Raw genomic sequence first — 21,451 nt, 5'->3', positions numbered from 1 at the left:
CAGCAATTAACTATAATTCTGGAAACATATTTTTAAAATGAGTAAAAACAATTATGAACAAAGATGACAGAATGGATGATACCAAACCCAAGAGCACTGCCATGCTAAGAAACAAGCACACTTATCTGAACTGCAGCCAAAGGTTTCAAAAAAAAATTAGGAACTCTCAAGTACTGGAAGGCACATAAGTTACACGTATCTAAGTAAAAGTAAATCAATACAATAACTAGCTTAAAACTTACATTTTATCTTAAATATCTAAGCCTTATTGTTTCCATTTTGATGAGAAACACTTCTTAGAAGCCAATTGATATTAAACGAAGAAATAGATTTAAAACATGTCTAATGCTCAAAGCTTCTTTAAAAATAAACACTCCCGCTCTGCCTGCATGTTAACAAAGCAAAAAACTAAGTGCTATAAAGAAATGTGCATATTTCCTTCATCAAATACAACTACAAGGTTCTACCATCATTGGTAAGTCATTACTAAGCAGCAAGCTGCATAAACTAATGAGAAATTGGGACTCTCCCTCCAATAGCAGCAAAGGAGACAAATGATGCTATGGTTGAAATGTTTTTGTCCCCTCCAAATTCACGTGTTGGAAGCTTAATCCTCAATGCAACAGTCTTAGAAGATAGTGCCTAATGGGAAGCATTTAGGTCACAATAGTTCCTCCCTCATGATGCATTAATGCCATCATAAAGAGGGCGTATTGCAATGGGTTCGCTCTCTCCTGCTCTTCTGCCATGTGAGGAAACCACATTCATCCTCTCTTGCCCTCCCATCTTCTCCCACGTGAGGACACACCAAGAAGGCCTCACCAGATGTCAATAGCTTGATCTTGGACTTCCCAGCCTCAAGAAGTGTGAGAAATAAATTTCTGTTCTTTATAAATTATCTAGTCTCAGATATCCTGTTAGAGCAGCACAAAATGGACTAAGACAAAGGGCAAGACGTTAAAATAAATAAATAAGCCAGCAGATAAATGAATAAATAAAATTAAAGGGATGGCTGCCTGAAAAATATGCCTTGACTTTAGTAGCAAAACCCAGGAAAAGGAACATGAAAATAGTCAGTCCCTTGAGCTGAGATGTCATTTCCCCCCATGGGAATCATATATACAATAACCTTGGAGCTAACGATTTCTAAAATGTTCTACAAGAAAACTGAACACCAATTTCTTGAAATAACACTGCTGTACATAAATTGAGAAAAACTTCTGAATTAGAGTTAATGGTACAATATCCAATGTTATATAAATGCGAACCCAAAAATTTGAAGCTATATAGCCAATTAGCTCAGGATACATACTTCAGTTACCTAAAATTGTGATGTTCCCTATTATCAACTCTGTCTTCATGCTAATACTATTAGGTGTTAAAAAAAAAAAAATAAGTAAAACATTTCTATTCTGGTAAGTGTAAATAATTTTTTAAACTTGAGATTATTTTATTTTATACTGTTTTTTTTTTTTTTGAGATAGAGCCTTGCTCTGTCTCCCAGGCTGGAGTGCAGTGGTGCAATCTCAGCTCACTGCAACCTCTGCCTCCCAAGTTCAAACAATTCTTCTGCCTCCGCTTCCTGAGTAGCTGGGATTACAGGCACCTGCCACTATGTCCAGCTAATTTTTACATTTTTAGTACAGGGTTTCACCACCTTGGCCAGGCTGGTCTCAAACTCCTGACCTCAAGTGATCCGCCCACCTTGGACTCCCAAAGTGCCGGGATTACAGGCGTGAGCCACTGCGCCCAGCCTACAGATGGCTTTTAAAGGAAATTCTTATAGACCCCCTAAGAAAATGTCTCTGATTCCAACAAATCTTGGAACTGGACAATTAGATAAACGCTGTCTTAAGAATGAGTACTATGCCTTTAAAAAAAAAAAAAAAGGCTTCTCAATTGTGAACCATCACAGCAAAAGAAGTTTCATTTTTACAACTAGTAAAATATTAGACTATCATAATTATCAAAGTTTTATGATTCATAGAAAATTGTGTATAGACTCTCAGAATGAGAAATCTAGCATTAAAAAAAATTGTGTTGCTTCTACCAAGAAACACTAATATTTTCCCAATAATCAGACAGTAGACATCTGTTCTTAACATTAGCATCTTTCAATGCTAAAACTTGACTATTATAAGATTGCAAATGCCTCTGGGCGGGGCCAATAGTCACACTGCTGGCAAAAGCAAAGAAAAACTAATAATGGACATGGATAAACAAAACAATAATGCTCAATGTCATTTATTCTTCATTCAACTGCAAAGATAAGTTGAATGACACCACTATCACTTAAAACACAAAAAAGGGAAATACCAATTTAACAAATACCTTATTTTCACCCAGATATTAACAATGCGAAGGAAAAATCAATATCTCACATGACTTTGTAGAAAACAGACTTAACAAGTAACTGCATTCCCAGCGAACTATGAGCTACTATGTGTGGTACACATCATTTTGTTTACTTAATGACATATGAAAACAGTAACATCCTCATCCTCCATGATAATAAAGGCAACGTGCTACTGAATTTTTTAATCTTCCTTAACCATATGATATGGTTTGGATGTGTGTCCCCTGCAAATTTCATGTTGAAATGTGATCCCCAATGTCAGAGGTGGGGCCTAGTGGGAGATACTGAATCATGCGGTAGGGGGTGGTCCTCTCATGAGTCCCCATGGTGATTGATAAGTGTGTTCTCACTCAGTTCACGTGAGATCTGGTTGTCTCTAAGAGTCTGGGACCTCCCATTCTCTCTCTTGCTCCCTTTTGTCATGTGACATGCTGGCTCTCCACAATACCTTCCACCATGATTGTATACTGCCTGAGGCCTCACCAGAAGCAGATGCCAGCACCATGCTTCCTTAAAAGCTTACAGAAGCACGAGCCAATTAAACCTCTTTTTTTTTTTTTGTAAATTACCCAGCCTCAAGTATTATATTTCTTTATAGCAATGCAAGAATGGACTAACATCATACTCAAATCACATCTAATTCTTCCCTTGGAAATTTTTATAAAATATAAGCCCAATCATGAAAATTTTTATACAAGTTTTAACAACTAACCAACGTTATCTTTTAAATATACTGTATCCTAAAATAGTATGATTATAATGAAATAAAAATAATTCCACTTAAAGGAAAACCTGAGAACTTTTAAAATACAATAACTACAATTCTTTATACATAAGAGCAAAATGTAATTTTCATATGGTCAAGGAGGCTTTCAAAGCTCACAAAGGGATGTAAAGCTCATATGAAAGCTGTTTTTCTAATAACTATTTAGTTTTCAACTGCCAATGTGGATATCTAGGCTACATAACGTAAAATTCTGTTTCTGGTAAATTAAGACAATATGCTTACTTTTTTTTTTTTTTAACTTTTATTCTATTATATAGCACACACTTCCCAAAATTTAAATTGGGAAGTGAATTAAGTTTATAACAAAATTGTCATGTTCTAATATTTGTTTTGGGAAATGTGTGCCATTCTGAAATTAGTGACTTGTTATAAATAGTTAAAATGGTAACTTTTAAGTTACCTATATTTTACTACAGTGAAAAAATTCTACAGATATGGAGGTTGGGGGATAGGTGGAATGGATGGGAGGGTGGTAGGAAAATGATAGGGGTACTCATACCCGGGGTACCCAACAGGGTACGAGGTTTCTTTTGGACACGATGAACACGTTCAAACGTTGACTTTGGTGACAGTTACACTTATCTATGAATATTCTAAAAAAAAAAAAAAACTGAGCCAGGCGCAGTGGCTCACACCTGTAATCCCAGCAATTTGGGAGGCCGAGGCGGGTGGATCATGAAGTCCGGAGATCAAAACCATCCTGGCCAACATGGTGAAACCCTGTCTCTACTAAAACAAAAAAAAATTAGCCGGGCATGGTGGCACATGCCTGTAGTCCCAGCTACTTGGGAGGCTAAGGTAGGGGAATCGCTTGAAGCCGGGAGAGGTTACAGTGAGCCAAGATGGCACCACTGCACTCCAGCCTAGCAACAGAGAAAGACTCCCTCTCAAAAAAAAAAAAAGAAGATGGTCAATAGGAACAGCTCTGGTCTGCAGCTCCCAATGAGATCAAGGCAGAAGGCAAGTTATTTCTGCATTTCCAACTGAGGTACCCAGCTCATCTCACTGGGACTGGTCAGACAGTGGGTGCAGCCCAAGGAGGGCAAGCTGAAGCAAAGTGGGGTGTCGCCTCACCCAGGAAGCGCAAGGAGTCAGGCAAACTTCCCCATCCCTAGCCAAGGGAAGCCCTGAGGGACTGTGCTGTGAGGAACAGTGCATTTTGGCCCAGATACTATGCACTTCCCATGGTCTTCTCAATCCGCAGACCAGGAGATTCCTTTCGATACCTACACCACCAGGGCCCTGCATTTCAAGCACAAAGCTGGGTGGCCGTTTGGGCAGACACCGGGCTAGCTGCAGGAGGTCTTTTTTCATACCCCAGTGGCGCCTGGAATGCCAATAAGACAGAACTGTTCGCTCTTCTGGAAAGGGGGCTGAAGCCAGGGAGCCAAGTGGTCTACCTCAGCGGATCCCACCCCCACGGAGCCCAGCGAGCTAAGATTCACTGGCTTGAAATGCTCGCTGCCAGCACAGCAGTCTTAAGTCAACCTGGGATGCCCGAGCTTGGTGGGGCAAGGGGCGTCTGCCATTACTGAGGCTTGAGTAGGTGGTTTTCCCCTCGCAGTGTAAACAAAGCCGCTGGGAAGTTTGAACTAGGCAGAGCCCACCACACCTTGGCAAAGCCACTGTAGCTAGACTGCCTCTCTAGATTCCTCCTCTCTGGGAAGGGCATCTCTGAAAGAAAGGCAGCTGCCCCAGTCAGGGGCTTATAGATAAAACTCCCATCTTCCTGGGACAGAGCACCTGGGGGAAGGGCAGGCTGTGGGCACAGCCTCAGCAGACTTAAATGTTCCTGACTGCCAACTCTGAAGAGAGCTGTGTATCTCCCAGCACAGCGCTTGAGCTCTGCTAAGGGACAGACTGCCTCCTCAAGTGGATCCCTGACTGCCATGTATCCTGACTGGGAGACACCTCCTAGCAGGGGTCAACAGACACCTCATACAGGAGAGCTCTGGCTGGCATCCGACAGGTGCCCCTCTGGGACGAAGCTCCCAGAGGAAAAAACAGGCAGCAATCTTTGCTGTTCTGCAACCTCCGCTGGTGAAACCCAGGTAAACAGGATCCAGAGTGGATCTCCAGCAAACTCCAGCAGACCTGCAACAGATTGGCCTGACTGCTAGAAGTAAAACTAACAAACAAAGGAATTGCATCAACATCAACAAAAAGGACATCCACACAAAAACTCCATCCGAAGGTCACCAGCATCAAAGACCAAAGGTAGATAAATCCACGAAGATAAGGAAAAACCAGCACAAAAAGGCTGATAATTCCTAAAACCAGAACGCCTCTTCTCCTCCAAAGGATCACAACTCCTCACCTGCAAGAGAACAAAACTGGACGGAGAAGGAGTTTGACGAATTGACAAAAGTAGACTTCAGAAGGTGGGTAATAACAAACTCCTCCGAGCTAAAGGAGCATGTTCTAACCCAATGCAAGGAAGCTAAGAACCTTGAAAAAAAGTTAGAGGAATTGCTAACTAGAATAACCAGTTTAGAGAAGAACATAAATTACCTGATGGAGCTGAAAAACACAGCACGAGAACTTCATGAAGCATACACAAGTATCAATAGCCAAACCAAGTGGAAGAAAGGATATCAGAGATCGAAGATCAATTCAATGAAATAAAGCGTGAAGACAAGATTAGAGAAAAATGAATGAAAAGGAATGAACAAAGCCTCCAAGAAACATGGGACTATGTGAAAAGACCAAACCTACATTTGATTGGTGTATCTGAAAGTGACGGGGAGAATAGAACCAAGTTGGAAAACACTCTGCAAGATATTATCCAGGAGAACTTCCCCAACCTAGCAAGACAGGCCAACATTCAAATTCAGGAAATACAGAGAACACCACAAAGATACTCCTTGAGAAGAGCAACCCCAAGACACATAATCGTCAGATTCATCAAGGTTGAAATGAAGGAAAAAATGTTAAGGGCAGCCAGAGAGAAAGGTCAGGTTACCCACAAAGGGAAGCCCATCAGACTAACAGCAGATCTCTCTGCAGAAAGCCTACAAGCCAGAAGAGAGTGAGGTCCAATATTCAACATTCTTAAAGAAAAGAATTTTCAACCCAGAATTGTATAACCAGCCAAACTAAACTGAAGGAGATAGAGACACAAAAAACCCTTCAAAGAAAAGGGTTTGAAGGGTTTTACGTGTCTCTATCTCCTTCAGTTTAGTTTGGCTGGATATAATGAATATCCAAGAGCTGGTTTTTTGAAAAGATTAACTGAATAGATAGACCACTAGCCAGACTAATAAAGAAGTAAAGAGAGAAGAATCAAATAGACACAATAAAAAATGACAAAGGTGATATCACCACTGATCCCAGAGAAATACAAACTACCATCAGAGAATACTATAAACACCTCTATGCAAATAAACTAGAAAACCTAGAAGAAATTCCTGGACACATCCACCCTCCCAAGACTAAACCAGGAAGAAGTCGAATCCCTGAATAGACCAATAACAAGTTCTGAAACTGAGACAGTAATTAATAGCCTACCAACCAAAAAAAGCCCACGACCAGCTGGATTCACAGCCAAATTCTACCAGAAGTACAAAGAGGAACTGGTACCATTCCTTCTGAAACTATTCCAAACAACAGAAAAAGAGGGACTCCTCCCTAACTCATTTTATGAGGCCAGCATCATCCTGATAACAAAACCTGGGAGAGACACAATAAAAAAAGAAAATTTCAGGCCAATATCCCTGATGAACATCAATGTGAAAATCCTCAATAAAATACTGGCAAACCGAATCCAGCAGCACATCAAAAAGCTTATCCACCACGATCAAGTCAGCTTCATCCCTGGGATGCAAGGCTGGTTCAACATACACAAATCAATAAATGTAATCCATCACATAAACAGAACCAATGACAAAAACCACATGATTATCTCAATAGATGCAGAAAAGGCCTTCGATAAAATTCAACACCCCTTCATGCTGAAAACTCTCAATAAAGTAGGTATTGATGGAATGTATCTCAAAATAATAAGGGCTATTTATGACAAACCCACAGCCAATATCATACTGAATGGGCAAAAGCTGGAAGCATTCCCTTTGAAAACCAGCACAAGACAAGGATGCCCTCTCTCACCACTCCTATTCAACATAGTATTGGAAGTCCTGGACAGGGCAATCAGGCAAGAGAAAGAAATAAAGGGTATTCAAATAGGGAAAGAGGAAGTCAAATTGTCTCTCTTTGCGGATTACATGATTGTATACTTAGAAAACCCAAAATCTCCTTAAGCTGATAAGCAACTTAGCAAAGTCTCAGGATACAAAATCAACGTGCAAAAATCACAGGCATTCCTATACACCAATAATAGACAAAGAGCCAAATCATGAGTGAATTTCCATTCACAACTGCTACAAAGAGAATAAAATAACTAGGAATACAACTTATAAGGGTGTGAAGGACTTCCTCAAGGAGAACTACAAACCACTGCTCAAGGAAATAAGAGAGGACACAAAGAAATGGAAAAACATTCCATGCTCATGGATAGGAAGAATCAATATTGTGAAAATGGCCATACTGCCCAAAGTAATTTACAGATTCAATGCTATCCCCATCAAGCTAACACTGACTTTCTTCACAGAATTAGAAAAAAACTACTTTAAACTTCATATGGAACCAAAAAAAGAGCCCACATAGCCAAGACAATCCTAAGCAAAAAGAGCAAAGCTGGAGGCACCATGCTATCTGACTTCAAACTATACTACAAGGCTACAGTAATCAAAACAGTATGGTACTGGTACCAAAACACATATATAGACCAATGTTAACAGAAAAGAGGCCTCAGAAATAACGTCGCACATCGAAAACCATCTGATCTTTAACAAACCTGACAAAAACAAGCAATGGGGAAAGGATTCCCTATTTAATAAATGGTGTTGGGAAAACTGGCTAGCCATATGCAGAAAACTGAAACTGGACCCCTTCCTTACAACTTACATGAAAATTAACTCAAAGTGGCTTAAAGACGTAAATGTAAGACCTAAAACTATAAAAACCCTAGAAGAAAACCTAGGCAATACCATTCAGGACATAGGCATGGGCAAAGACTTCATGACTAAAACACCAAAAGCAATGGCAACAAAAGCCAAAATTGACAAATGGAATCTAATTAAACTAAAGAGCTCCTGCACAGCAAAAGAAACTACCATCAGAGTGAACAGGCAACCTACAGAATGGGAGAAAATTTTTGCAATCTATCCATCTGACAAAGGGCTAATATGTAGAATCTACAAGGAACTTAAATTTACAAGAAAAACACAAACCAATCCCATCAAAAAGCAGGCAAACGATATGAACAGACACTTTTCAAATGAAGACATTTATGCGGCCAACAAACATATGAAGAAAAGCTCATCAGAGAAATGCAAATCAAAACCACAATGAGATACTATCTCACGCCAGTTAGAATGGTAATCACTAAAAAATCAGGAAACAACAGATGCTGGAGAGGATGTGGAGAAATAGGAACGCTTTTATACTGTTGGTGGGAGTGTAAATTAGTTCAACCATTGTGGAAGACAGTGTAGCAATTCCTCAAGGATCTAGAACCAGAAATACCCTCTGACCCAGCAATCCCATTACTGGGTATATACCCAAAGGATTATAAATCATTCTACTATAAAGACACATGCACATGTATGTTTATTGCAGCACTACTCACAATAGCAAAGACTTGGAACCAACCCAAATGCCCATCAATGACAGACTGGATAAAGAAAATGTGGCACAAACACACCATGGAATACTATGCAGCCATAAAAAAGGATGAGTTCACGTCCTTTGCGTGGACATGGATGAAGCTGGAAACTATCATTCTCAGCAAACTAACACAAGAACAGAAAACCAAACACCGCATGTTCTCACTCATAAATGGGAGTTGAACAATGAGAACACATGGACACAGGGAGGGGAACAACACACACTGGGGCCTGTCAGGGTGTGGGGGGCTAAGTGAAGGATAACAATAGGAGAAATACCTAATGTAGATGATGGGTTGATGGGTGCAGCAAACCACCACAGCATGTGTATACCTATGCAACAAACCTGCACATTCTGCACAAGTATCCCAGAACTTAAAGCATAAAAAAAAAAAAACTGAACTATACACTTTAAGTGGGTAACTTGTATGTATGTAAACTGTATCAAAAAAGCTGTTAAAAATGAGTAAATGAAGCAATTTTAAAATAAAAAAGAGTAAATAAAAAGAAGAAAAAAGAAAAAATGTAAACTGCTCCTTCCTTCCAGTTCTAGACCAAGATGGAGTAGATGTGCTACTCCCTATTCTTCCCACTAAACACAGATAAAAACCCTGGACATTATACATCAAAACGTGGAGAGAAGAGGGCAGACCAGCAAGGTCCTTGGACCCAGAGAACAAGACAACAGTGAGTTTCCAGTATTTCCTTTTGGTCTCATGCCCATGTTGTGTACTAGAGAGTTAGCAACCAGAAAAGTAACAGACACAGACCAAAAAAGTCCCCAAGAAAAGTCTGGTCTCTCTAGCCAAAGGACTAGGAAAAGGGCAGCCTAGCAGAGCGAAAAATTTTTGACAGTAATTGCTATATCCCATCCAAAGATGACAGAAAAAGCAAATAGCCTCACCTACATTGAACAGCAAAGAGTGCATGAAGCCTGGACTCCCACACTCCCCAGCTGTAGGAAGATACTCTCCCCATTGCCCAGGTGGTGTCAGGGCAGACCAAGTCAGGAGTGGGGACATCCATCCAAGCCTGGCAGTCGTTGTAGGGTATGTGCACAAGGGTGCCAGATGCTCGTCCCTGTTAAAGTTTCAAAAAATTTAGTTTAAAGATCGAACTGGCTTTTATTAGCAAATCAGGCAGTATTGCATCTATGAAATAGAAAGATACTCAGATATGCTGAGCAGCAGAGGTAAGTAAACTTCACAGCCAGAGAGGGCTGCAGAAAGCAGATACAAGGAACAAAATACAGACTGGGCATTTCAAAGTTACCTTCCTTACAGGGTAAAGTAGAGAGGACTCTCTTATGCTGGCTCAGTTTGGCCCCCTTATGATTGGTTGCTGTGAATCTCTTGTTTTTGAGGAAATTGGCCTGTTTTTAATTTAGTTTGATTGTGGCACCTAGCACAAGTGACTCCATTCTGGTTTGTTCTGGTCTGCTTGGCCTGGTGCAGGAGCTTAGTCTGAAATAATGGCCTCTGGTACATTTTATTTAACATCTCCAAATGGCAGTAATAAAGCACTCCTGCCCATCTCTATAACGTCAGAGGAGGCCTAGTGAAAAGTGGTAAATCTAACCACCTTCTAAAAGGTAACACCACCCACGCAATGTCAGTGGAGGCCACAGGCCTGCAGTAACCAGGCACTCCTTCCCTTCCCTTCCCAGCCAAGGTGTTGCTAGCAGAGACCACTGGGGAGCCGGTAGTCACATGGTACCTTCCCTTCCCAGATGTCAAAGGGGGCTGTGAAGGGAATCTGGCTCTTCAGCACCTTCTGGCAGTAACCCCCACATTCCACTCCCACCACCACCAGGCCTGATAAGCAGAAGATTTAAATAAGGTCCCAAATCTCATAACATAATACCCAAAATGTCTAGGCTATACTGGAAAATCACTCATTATCCCCAAAACCAGAAAAATTTCAACTCAAATGAGAAAAGAGAATCAATAGATGTCAACATCAAAACAACACAGATACTGAAATTATCTAATGAGGATTTTTAAACACGTGTCATAAAAATGTCTCAATGGACAATTATGAACAGACTTGAAACAAATGAAAAAAATATAAAGTCTCAGAAGAGACACTGCTAGTATGAAGAAGAATCAACTGGAAATTTTGAAACTAAAAATCTTAATGGATGGGCTCAACAGTAAAACCAAAAAAACGGGGAAAAAAAATCAGTGAACTTTTAAGACAAACCAACAGAAACTGCCCAATATGAACAGGACATGGACTTAGAAAAAATGAGCAGAAACTCAGGACCCTATGGTACAAGAAAAGATTTCACAAGATGTCACCAGGGTAAAAGAAGAAATGGAGAGTAGAGCTCAAAAAGCACTCAAAGAATGGCTGCAAACTTCTCAGATTTGACAAAAGATACAAACTTATAGACTTAGGATACTAAGCAAACCCTAAACAGGGTAATCCTAAAGAAATCCATACCAAGACCCAGAATAGTCAAACGACTAAAAACTAAAGCCTTAAAAAAATGCTTGAAAGTAGTAAGAGAAAAGTGACACCTATCTCAAAAGGAAAAACAACTCAAATGATATCAGATTTCTCATCAGAAAGCACGGAGACCAGAAAGAAGTGGCATAACATTTTTCAAGTTCTGAAAGAAAAGAACTGTCAACTCCAAATTCCGTATCTGGTGAAATTATCCTTCAGGAATGAAGGAGAAATACAGCCATCTTCAGATGAGGGAAAACGAAGAGAATTTGTTTCCAGTAGACTTACCCTAAAAGAATAGTTAGAGAATTATTGAAACAGAACAAAAATAAGAAACTGTGGACTATCAGGAAATAAGAAAACAGAAAGGGCAGAAAGGGTAGGTCAATATAATAGGCTTTCCTTTGCCTCTTGAATATTTTAGATTGTTTGAGAGAAAGCAAAAATTGTAACACTGTCTGATATAGGGTTCTAATTGTATATAAGGGAAATATTTATATACTTTTACATATGTAAAATCTACATGCACTTTTACATGAGTATTATATTACCAATGGGAGGATAAAGGGATTTAAAGAGGTAAAGCTCTTACACTTTACCCAACAACTGTTAAAATACCAACAACAGTACACTTCAATGAGTTATGTATTTGTAATGTAATTCCTAGAGCTAGCACTAAGTAATATCTACACAAAGAAATACACTGAAGAACGCTATAGATAAATCAAACTGGAATTCTAAAAAATGTTGAAGCATAACCTGTAAGGCAGGAAAAAGAAAACAGAGAAACAAAAACAGAAAGCAAAAAAATAAAATGGCATATCAAACATTACGCTGAACATAAACCTTCTAAATATATCAATCAAAAAACACACAATGGTGGTGGGTAAAAAAAAAACGAACCAACCGTATGACAACTACCAGAAAATCACTTCAAATATAAGTGACTTGAGAGAGAAAGGATGGAAAATTATATACCATGCAAACATTAATTGAAGGAAAGCAGAGGTGGCTATATTAGTGTCAGATAAAGATTTCAGAGCAGAAAAATTACCAGAGACACATGGGTGAACTACATAATGATAAAAGTGTCAATCCATCAAGAACACACAGGAATCTCAAATGTGTATGCATCAAACAACAGACCTGCAAAATATGTGAAACAACAATTGATAAAACTCTAAAAAGAGGCAGGGTGCACTGGCTCATGCTTGTAATCCCAGCGCTTTGGAAGGCCAATAGAAAGCGATCACTGAGCCCAGGAGTTCAAGTCCAGTGCAACCCCATCTCTACCAAAAAAAATTAAAAAATTAGTTGGGCATGTTGGCGTGTGCCTACTATCCCAGCTACTCTGGAGGTAAAGCAGGAGGATGGCTTGAGCTCAGAAGGTCGAGGCTGTAGTGAGCCATGATCATGCCACTGCACTCCAGCCTGGGTAACAGACTGAGACCATGTCTCAAAAAAAAAAAAACTCTGGGCCTGGGGCAGTGGCTCACGCCTGTAATCCCAGCACTTTGGGAGGCCGAGACGGGCGGATCATGAGGTCAGGAGATCGAGACCATCCCGGCTAACACGGTGAAACCCCGTCTCTACTGAAAATACAAAAAAATTAGCCAGGCGTGGTGGTGGGCGCCTGTAGTCCCACCTACTCGAGAGGCTGAGGCAGGAGAATGGCGTGAACCTGGGAGGCAGAGCTTGCAGTGAGCCAAGATTGCACCACTGCACTCCAGCCTGGGGGACAGAGCAAGACTCCATCTCAAAAAAAAAAAAAAAAAAAACTCTAAAGAGAATAAACAAAGTCACAAGGGAAGATGAACTCAACAGCAACATTAACTAAAAGGTAATAATCAACATTTAATAGCAAAATAAATGTTCTTTTCAAAAGCCAGAGACTACTTACCAACATACAGGTAGAGTCACAATATCTTACTGTAAGCCTTGTAAAAGCACCACTTAACTTTATAAACTATGTGTATGTTACCACGATAAAATAAAACCCAACTTCAGAAAATAATGTAGAAGCACAACTTCTGGTCCAGACAAAATGCCACAGACCCATTTCTCTGCTCTTCCCCAGTTAAGTCCAACTATAAACCCTGGTAATTAAGCAAGAGCCAATGAAAGGAGAGTTCTGGAAGAAGGTAAGAAGGCAGCAGTGACTTCCTGAGACTCCCCTCTCCCACCAAGGGATACTGGGGCCTGAGACTCCCTTCTCCCATCAGGGGATACCGGGGCATCTGGGCAGTAGCAGTAAGGGGAACTTGCCACTACAAGCTGCTGGCCCAGGAAGGCTCTGTGCCCCTCATGTCCGAGACTGCTCTCTCTCATTAGGGAGAGCCAGGCAGCACCGACAGGTGCAACCCCAACCACATAAGGGGCCCGGTCCAGAAAACCTTTTTATCCATAACCTAAGACCAAGCTTGCTCCAAGACATCAGAGCATCGAGGTGGCACCAGCAAGAGGGATTCTGCCACAGGAACCCTTTTACCATGGTGGTGCTAAGACTCCTCTTCTCCAACCCAGACACACCAGGACAGCCACTGGGTCCATATGGATGGGATACAGCCACAGCCAGGGCCCAGCCAAAGAAGCCTCTTCATCCCCATGGGTAGGACACTTCCATCTTTCAGTAAGAGACGCCAGGCCTAGGAAAATCCACCTTTCCCTCTCACGCAGCACCAACAGAGACCAGGAAGAGCCCCAGTGATACCACATAAACCAAGCAGACCAAAGATCACAGCACAAAGGCTCTGGGAATTAAAATGTCATTTAGAACCACAGCCCACAAATGTAGTCCAGGACCTATGTGCTGAATCTAAACAGGGTGGCTGCACGCTAAAATAAAAGATGTAAATAGAACCCAAATTCTCCTAATATACAAAATACCCAAGAGACAGTCGAAAACCATCTGTCAAACCAAGAGCCAGAACATTCACAATCTGAATTAGAAAAGGCAATCACATGACACCGACGCTGAGCTAACTCAGATACTGGCATTAATTATATGACAACCATTTTAAAGCAGCAGACATAAAAATGCTTCCACAATCAAATATTATCTTGAAACAAACAGAAATTATAAAACTGAGAAATACAATAACAGAAATAAAACCTCACTGGATGAGATTGAGAATAGAGTGGAGATAACAGAGTAAGGAATTAGGGAACTTGAGAAGAGATTAATAGAATTTACACAATCTGAACAACACAGAGAAAAGAAACAGGGAAAAAGCCTAAGGGAATTATGAAACACCAACATAAGATCCAACTTTCTTAACACTGGAAATCCAAATGGAGAGAAGAGAGTGGGAGCAACTCTCCATTATTTCAACAACAACAAAGAATAGTTGAAATAATGGCTAAAAACTTCCTAAATTTAGTCGAAGACCAAAAAAAAAAAAAAAAAAAAAAAAAAAACCAAACATGAAATCCAAAGAAATCCATGACAAGACACATCATAATTAAACTTCTGAAAACTAAAGACAAAGTAAAAACTTGAAAGCAGCCAGAGAGAAATGACACATTATCTATAGGGGAACATCAATCTGAGTGACAGCAGCATCCTAATCAGAAACCACGGACTCAAGAAGGAAGCAGCACAAGATTTTTCAAGTGCTAAGAAAAGAATGGCAGGCTAGCAGCCATGGCTCACGCCTTAATCCTAACACTCTGGGAGAATGACACAGGAGGATCACTTGAGACCAGCTGGGCAATATAGCAAGATGCTGTCTCTTCAAAAAAAATTTTTTTAATTAGCCAGGCATGGTCGTATGTGCCTATAGTCCCAGCTACATGGGTGGATTGCCTGGACCCAACAGGTCAAGGCTGTAATGAGCTACGATCACATCACTAACTCCAGCCTGGACAACAGAGCGAGACCCTGTCTCAAAAAAAAAAAAGGAAGAACAATAGAAAAAGGGGAAATATGGGTACGTGGTATGTGCAATACACTATCCTTATCATCATGAGTTTTATAAACCATATTTGATGACTGACACAAAAACTGTAACACCATCTGATACCCAGGACATGATATTTAAAGTGAGGACCTAAGTGAAAGAAGGGTTTCCACACTTGACTAGAAGTGGTGAAATACAGCAATACACCATGGTGATAAGTCACATTTGTATATTGTAATACCCAGAGCAAGCACTGTGAAAACTATACAAACACCTAATCTCAAACACACTATACGGATACCAAAAAAGTGTCCAAGTAACCCAAAAAGTGGCAAAAAAAAAAAAAAAAGAAAAAAGAAACAGGAATCAGAATGAGAATCAGAAGAAACAGAACACAGATAATAAATGGCACACTTATATTCTAACGTATCAGTAATTATCGTAAATGTAAATGGTGTAAATATGCCAATCAAAAGAGAATGGCATAGTCAATAAAAAATATGATCATAAGATCCAACAAGAAACTCACTTCAAATTCAACATAGGTAAGTTGAAAGCTAATACCATGCAAACATTAATAAAAAAAAAGCATAAATGGCGACATCAATATCTAATAAAGATTTTAGAGCAAAGAAAATTACCAGAGACAGAGGAACATTAACAATGAAAGGACAATCCACCAAGAAGACAAAAAATCTTGAATGTGTGTGCACCACATGACAGTGCTTCAAAGTACGAGGCAAAAACGGATTCAATCTGTGATGGAAACCTATTTTGAAACAGGTGGCACATTTCCAAAAAACGAATTCCTAAAATTAAACAGATTTACTAACACAATTACTGTTATAGGTAACACCAGAACCCACTTCCAACCAAGCACTGAAAAAAGGGCACCTTACACATGTTCTACTGTAATCCCCAGTAATCCCGTAAGAAAAAATATTATCCAGCATTTTACAGATGAGGGACCATGGCTGGAGTTTAAATAAGTTACCCAAGAGTAAACCGCTAGTAGGTAAATCAACACTCAAATCAGCGTTATAACATTCCAGTATGTACTTTGAGCTATATGTTATAGTCTCTCAAATGGCCGAAAACAAAAATTATTCAAAAACTCAAATTCTGAAGGAACTACATATTGAGTGAAATTATGTTTTCGACAATTCCTCTGGAATAAAACTTCAAAAACTATAAGAAGCAACACTTACTTTTTAAAATTTTCTTTTCTTTGAATGAGAAATAAGTTAAATAAGAGCTAAATCCAATCTCGGGTATGAAAGGTCTGTACATTAATTCTGCTGCTAACCTGTGACCCCACTAAACAAGTTAACCGTTCTCAATACCCCATTTCTCTTTCCTAAAAGCAAAATTACTTGACGACAAAAAGCACTTTGTATATATATGTTTAAATAAAAAGTGTGCCTAGCAAAGATATCGAAATGTCGAAGTCATTTCAATAAGGAGTGTGTTTTTAACAATGCAATTAAAAGTTGCATCCGTCACCTTCACAATTCACAGGGCTACACAAACAAGTTTCGGAGACTTTGAATTATCCGAGAAGTTAGCACTTTTGATCCCCGTTTACTTTAGGAGAGCAGCCACCCCTCAACACTGGACCGCGGTTCTCTGCTCCCGTTCTGGCTCCTGCGCTCGGCCCAGGCGTCCCGGGGATGCAGCCGCTCGCCCCGGCAGTTGCCCGCGGCCCTCACCACCGGCGGACGCCACAGCTGCGGCGCGCCCAGAACGCAGAGGACTCCCGGCTCCCGGCGCACAGATGGGACGCGCCGGTAGCGACCCCAGACCCTCCCGGCTCCGGGTTCCTGCGGTGGGCTGGGGGCCCCAGGGAGCGTCGGCGGGGGACGGGCGCCAGTGCCGCCTCGGTTACCTGCTGTGCCGGTCGGCTCCCGGCCTGGGCCCCGCGGCGCTGTAGTAGGCCGCGCGTTTGCGGTTGGCTGCGGCCGCCGCGGCGCTACGCACCGGGTAAAGCGGGATCTGGTCCGCCATGTTCCGACCGCCCCTTTCCCGCCCCTCCCGCTTTCCCCTCAATTCACCACCTTTTCCCCGCCCTCTCCCCTCAGCGCCAACCCCGGCTGAGGCACCGCCCGCGGACATTCCCCGCCTCCGCCAAGCGGCGAGGTCCGATGACGTCACGAGCGGCGGCGCCGCGGAAGGCGTGGCGTCCCTAGGCCCCGCCCTCTTTTGGGCGTCGGCGCACGATGACGTACCCAGGGTGGCAAAAGCGCGGCGCGGTAGGCGGTGGAGTCCGGGCGATGACGTCACGAGTGGCTAAGGCTGGGACGGGGGGGCGTCGCGTTCCGAGGCCCCGCCCCCGCCGCGTGACGGGTCCGATGACGTCACCGATCGGCGGGGTGGGGCGCGCGTGCGCCACCACCGGCTGGCCTTCCGGGAGCGCGCGAGGACCTGCACGTGGGTCGTGGTTCGACCCGGCGTGCTCTGGTCCGCGGGTGGAAGGGCCTCGCAGCTGTCTCCTGGAAGCTCTGCCGGGGACACGCGTGGGCGCGCGCGGCCTCCTTAGCGGTCCAGAGCCTGCGCTGTCAGTAGTGCGCGCGCCCCATGGCTGTGTGGGGCCCCACGCGCCCTCCTCGCCGCGCGGCTTCTTGCTGCCGCCCCGCACTTCTCCACCCTGCCTTCGGTGCCCGCTGCCTGCCCGCGCCCTTGGAACCGCTGGTGTCTGTGCGTTCACAGGCAGGGTCGTGTTACGAGGCCCGGGCCCCCAAAGCACCGCGACCCCAGGCGCGCCCACCGCGCCGGGCTGAATTTCCGAGATGTTCTTGTCCTGCTTCGTCACTGCCGCTTTCCTCCTTTCTCTGGTTCTTGGTCTTTAGCTTGAGTCCACATCCCCCACCTCTAGGCCCACAGCCTGCTGAAAAGTCCTATAGGCGACTCTCAGAAACGAGGTTTACACCCTCAGTCTACACAAGAAAGCAAAACGATATTGAATAAACGAATACACGGCTTTGATTGGGTTTGTTTCATTTCCTGTCCCGAGGACAGCTCCCTTCCACCTCCATCACCCGCTGCACCTGGAAGCCGGCAAACTGATGCACCGCTTACCTCGCGTATTTCTGATTTACTCACTTGTGTTTTTTTAACCAATGTTTTTCTGATATTCCATTTTCATGACATATAAATTTTGTCTAGGTGTCTGAAACACTGTTCAACATGAACTTATAAATGCCTTTCTTTTCTGTTTTTTGGAGATGGGGTCTCTGTCACCCAGGCTGGAGTGTAATGTTTTGATCACGGCTCACTACAGCTTCCACCTCTCAAGGTTCAGGTGATCCTCCCCCATCTGCATGTATTACTTTTTCATTATAAAAAATGGTCTTTATGAATATGAATATTCTTAATTTGTTGCTGCCACTCTGATTGCCAGTTTGCTTCTCAGCTGCTTTTCATGTAGCTTGAATACATGCCACTCCACAGACACTAACTACTTTCAAAAGACACCAATGGCCTCCTAATTGACAAGGGACTTCACCCATCATTTCTCTACCTCACTCTCAGCCGCTGACACTGTTCACACCATCTCTCACCCACATTCAACAACTGATATTGATAACACCATCTCATTCTCACAGCACTGGCACTGTAACACCATCTCCTCACCCTCACTCAACACCTGACAGTGATAACACTGTCTCCTTACCCTCACTCAACTACTGACAGTGACAACAGCATCTTCTCACCCTCACTCAACTACTGACAGTGACAACACCATCTCCTCACCCTCACTCAACAACTGACAGTGACACCATCTCCTCACCCTCACTCAACAACTGACAGTGACAACAGCATCTCCTCACCCTCACTCAACAACTGACAGTGACACCATCTCCTCACCCTCACTCAACACCTGACAGTGACAACAGCATCTCCTCACCCTCACTCAACAACTGACAGTGACACCATCTCCTCACCCTCACTCAACACCTGACAGTGACAACAGCATCTCCTCACCCTCACTCAACAACTGACAGTGACAACACCATCTCCTCAGCCTCACTCAATAACTGACAGTAACATCATCTACACCCTCACTCAACACCTGACAGTGAGACCATCTCCTCACTCTCACTCAACACCTGACTATGACAACAGCATCTCCTCACCCTCAGTCAGCTACTGACAGTGACAACACCATCTCCTCACCCTCACTCAACTACTGACAGTGACAACATCATCTCCTAACACTCAGTAATTGACAGTGACAACACCATCTCCTCACTGTCACTCAACAACTAACAGTGATAACAGCATCTCCTCACCCTCACTAATCACTGACACTGTTCATATCCTCTCCTCATCCTCACAGTTAATAACTCACACTGATAACACCATCTCCTCACCCTCACTCAATTTAATGGACTCACGGTTCCACATGGCTGGGGAGATCGCACAATCATGGCAGAAGGCAAGAGAGAGAATGAGAACCAAGAAAAAGGGGTTTCTCCTTATAAAACCATGAGATCTCATGAGACTGATTCACTACCATGAGGACAGTATGGGGGAAACAGCCCCCATGATTCAGTTATCTCCCACTGTGTCCCTCCCACAACACATGGGAATTATGGGAGCTACAATTCAAGATGAGATTTGGGTGGGAACACAGCCAAACCATAACACTCAACAACAGGCAGTTTTCACACCAGCTCCTTGTAAATTTTTTCCTCCCTTAATGTCCAGACTAAATCAACTAGCTCTCTTCCTTTACGTACTCCATCTCTCTTGAAAACTCTTCTTTCATCACCTACCCACTTAGGTAAATGATACTCATTTCTTTTTTCCTAATTCTAACCTCTCCGGGCTCCATTTCTGAATTGCTTATTCAGTTTCAATTGCATGCAAAAGTTAACGATAGGGTTTATGGAGAACATCAGTATGACTAAGGCATAGTGTCTGCCCTCTAGGAAGTTTAGTAGGAGAGGGAGACACATAGGGAAACAGCTTGTTTTTACTTAGGACACAATGAAATACTTGCCATAGGTCCGTAAGTATGAAGTTATACCAGTGGGTATCTTTTTTTTTTTTTTTTTTTTTTTTTTGAGACAGAGTCTCACTCTGTCACCCAGGCTGGAGTGCGGTGGTGCAATCTCGGCTCACTGCAACCTCTACCTCCCGGGTTCAAGCGATTCTCCTGCCTCAGCCTCCCAAGTAGCTGGGATTACAGGTGCCCGCCACCATACCCGGCTAATTTTTGTATTTTTAGTAGAGACAGGATTTCACCATGACGGCCAGGCTGGTCTCGAACTCCTGACCTCAAGTGATCCACCTGCCTCGGCCTCCCATAGTCTTGGGATTACAGGTGTGAGCCACCACGCCCCTGCCCCAGTGGGTATCTTAATAGGAAAAAGATGACATACTTAAAGCGTTCAACTGAAGAGAGTTTAAGGAGCTGTTTGCAGAGGTATGGATGGAAATAAGAAAGCCAAATATTTTTGATGAATTAACTGGGAGAAGCAATAGTGGAAAACTGGTTTCACCCCAGACCAAAGGGATTAGATGAGGAAAATTGTTGACCCTGAATAGAATCCATCCTGAGTTGGAGCCCTGGGAGCAAGGCTACCTCAAAGAGCATGAGGCTATGGAGTAGATGCGGGCCAGCTGGCGGGCAAAAGCCACCTGCCACCTGCTTTGTGAATTAAGTGCTTTTGAAACACAACCACACTGATCTGTTGACTTATTACCTATGGCTGCTCTCAAGCTATGATGGTAGAGTTAAGAAGATGCTACAGAGACCATACAACCTGTAAGGCCTAAAATAGTTACCATCTGGTCCTTTAGAGGAACGTGTGCACATCCCTGTTCTGCAGGAAGGAGTGGGAAAGGCAGGCACAGAATGGCTCTCTCACGGCAGAAGGCTCCATTGGTCAATGCCACCCTAGCGCAATCGTGAAAAGAATAACAACAGAATGTTTAACTAACAAGTTAATGGAGGGAGGAAGAGGTATAATGAAAATACTTTATTACTTCAAGGAAGCCGTGAAAGAAGTTTAAAGAAAAAAGAACAGATGGAATAAGCAGGAAACAAAGAAGATGGTAGAGACAAACCCAAAGGTCAGTTTATGTACATTAAATGTAAACAGACTAAATACCTCAATAAAAAGTCAGATTGTCAGATTGCATTAAAAATAAAACTCAACCGGGTGTGGTGGCTTACGCCTGTAATCCCAGCACTTTGGGAGGCTGAGGTGGGCAGATGGCTAGAGGCTGG

At 42.6% G+C, this 21,451-nt stretch overlaps 1 protein-coding gene across 10 annotated transcripts in view; it reads right to left on the bottom strand.

The window, feature by feature from the left end:
• The window catches only part of ATP9B (ATPase phospholipid transporting 9B (putative)), a 305,109-nt gene extending 287,744 nt beyond the window's left edge, over positions 1–17,365 (bottom strand). For 9 of the 10 annotated variants that reach the window (XM_002828331.6, XM_054538120.2, XM_063716967.1 and 6 more), the window contains exon 1: positions 17,102–17,360. In XM_002828331.6, the coding sequence (XP_002828377.3) occupies positions 17,102–17,328 (227 nt within the window). In that variant the 5' untranslated portion in view covers positions 17,329–17,360. Of the gene's footprint in view, positions 1–17,101 lie in introns of all 10 variants that reach the window. The other variant, XM_009252491.4, reaches the window with a different exon arrangement.
• Between the last annotated feature and the right edge of the window lie 4,086 nt (positions 17,366–21,451).

The sequence above is a fragment of the Pongo abelii genome, chromosome 17 (genome assembly GCF_028885655.2).
Source record: "Pongo abelii isolate AG06213 chromosome 17, NHGRI_mPonAbe1-v2.0_pri, whole genome shotgun sequence".
NCBI lineage: Eukaryota > Metazoa > Chordata > Mammalia > Primates > Hominidae > Pongo > Pongo abelii.
Note: the sequence above shows the minus strand (reverse complement) of the source record. Positions and strands in the feature narration are given on the sequence as shown.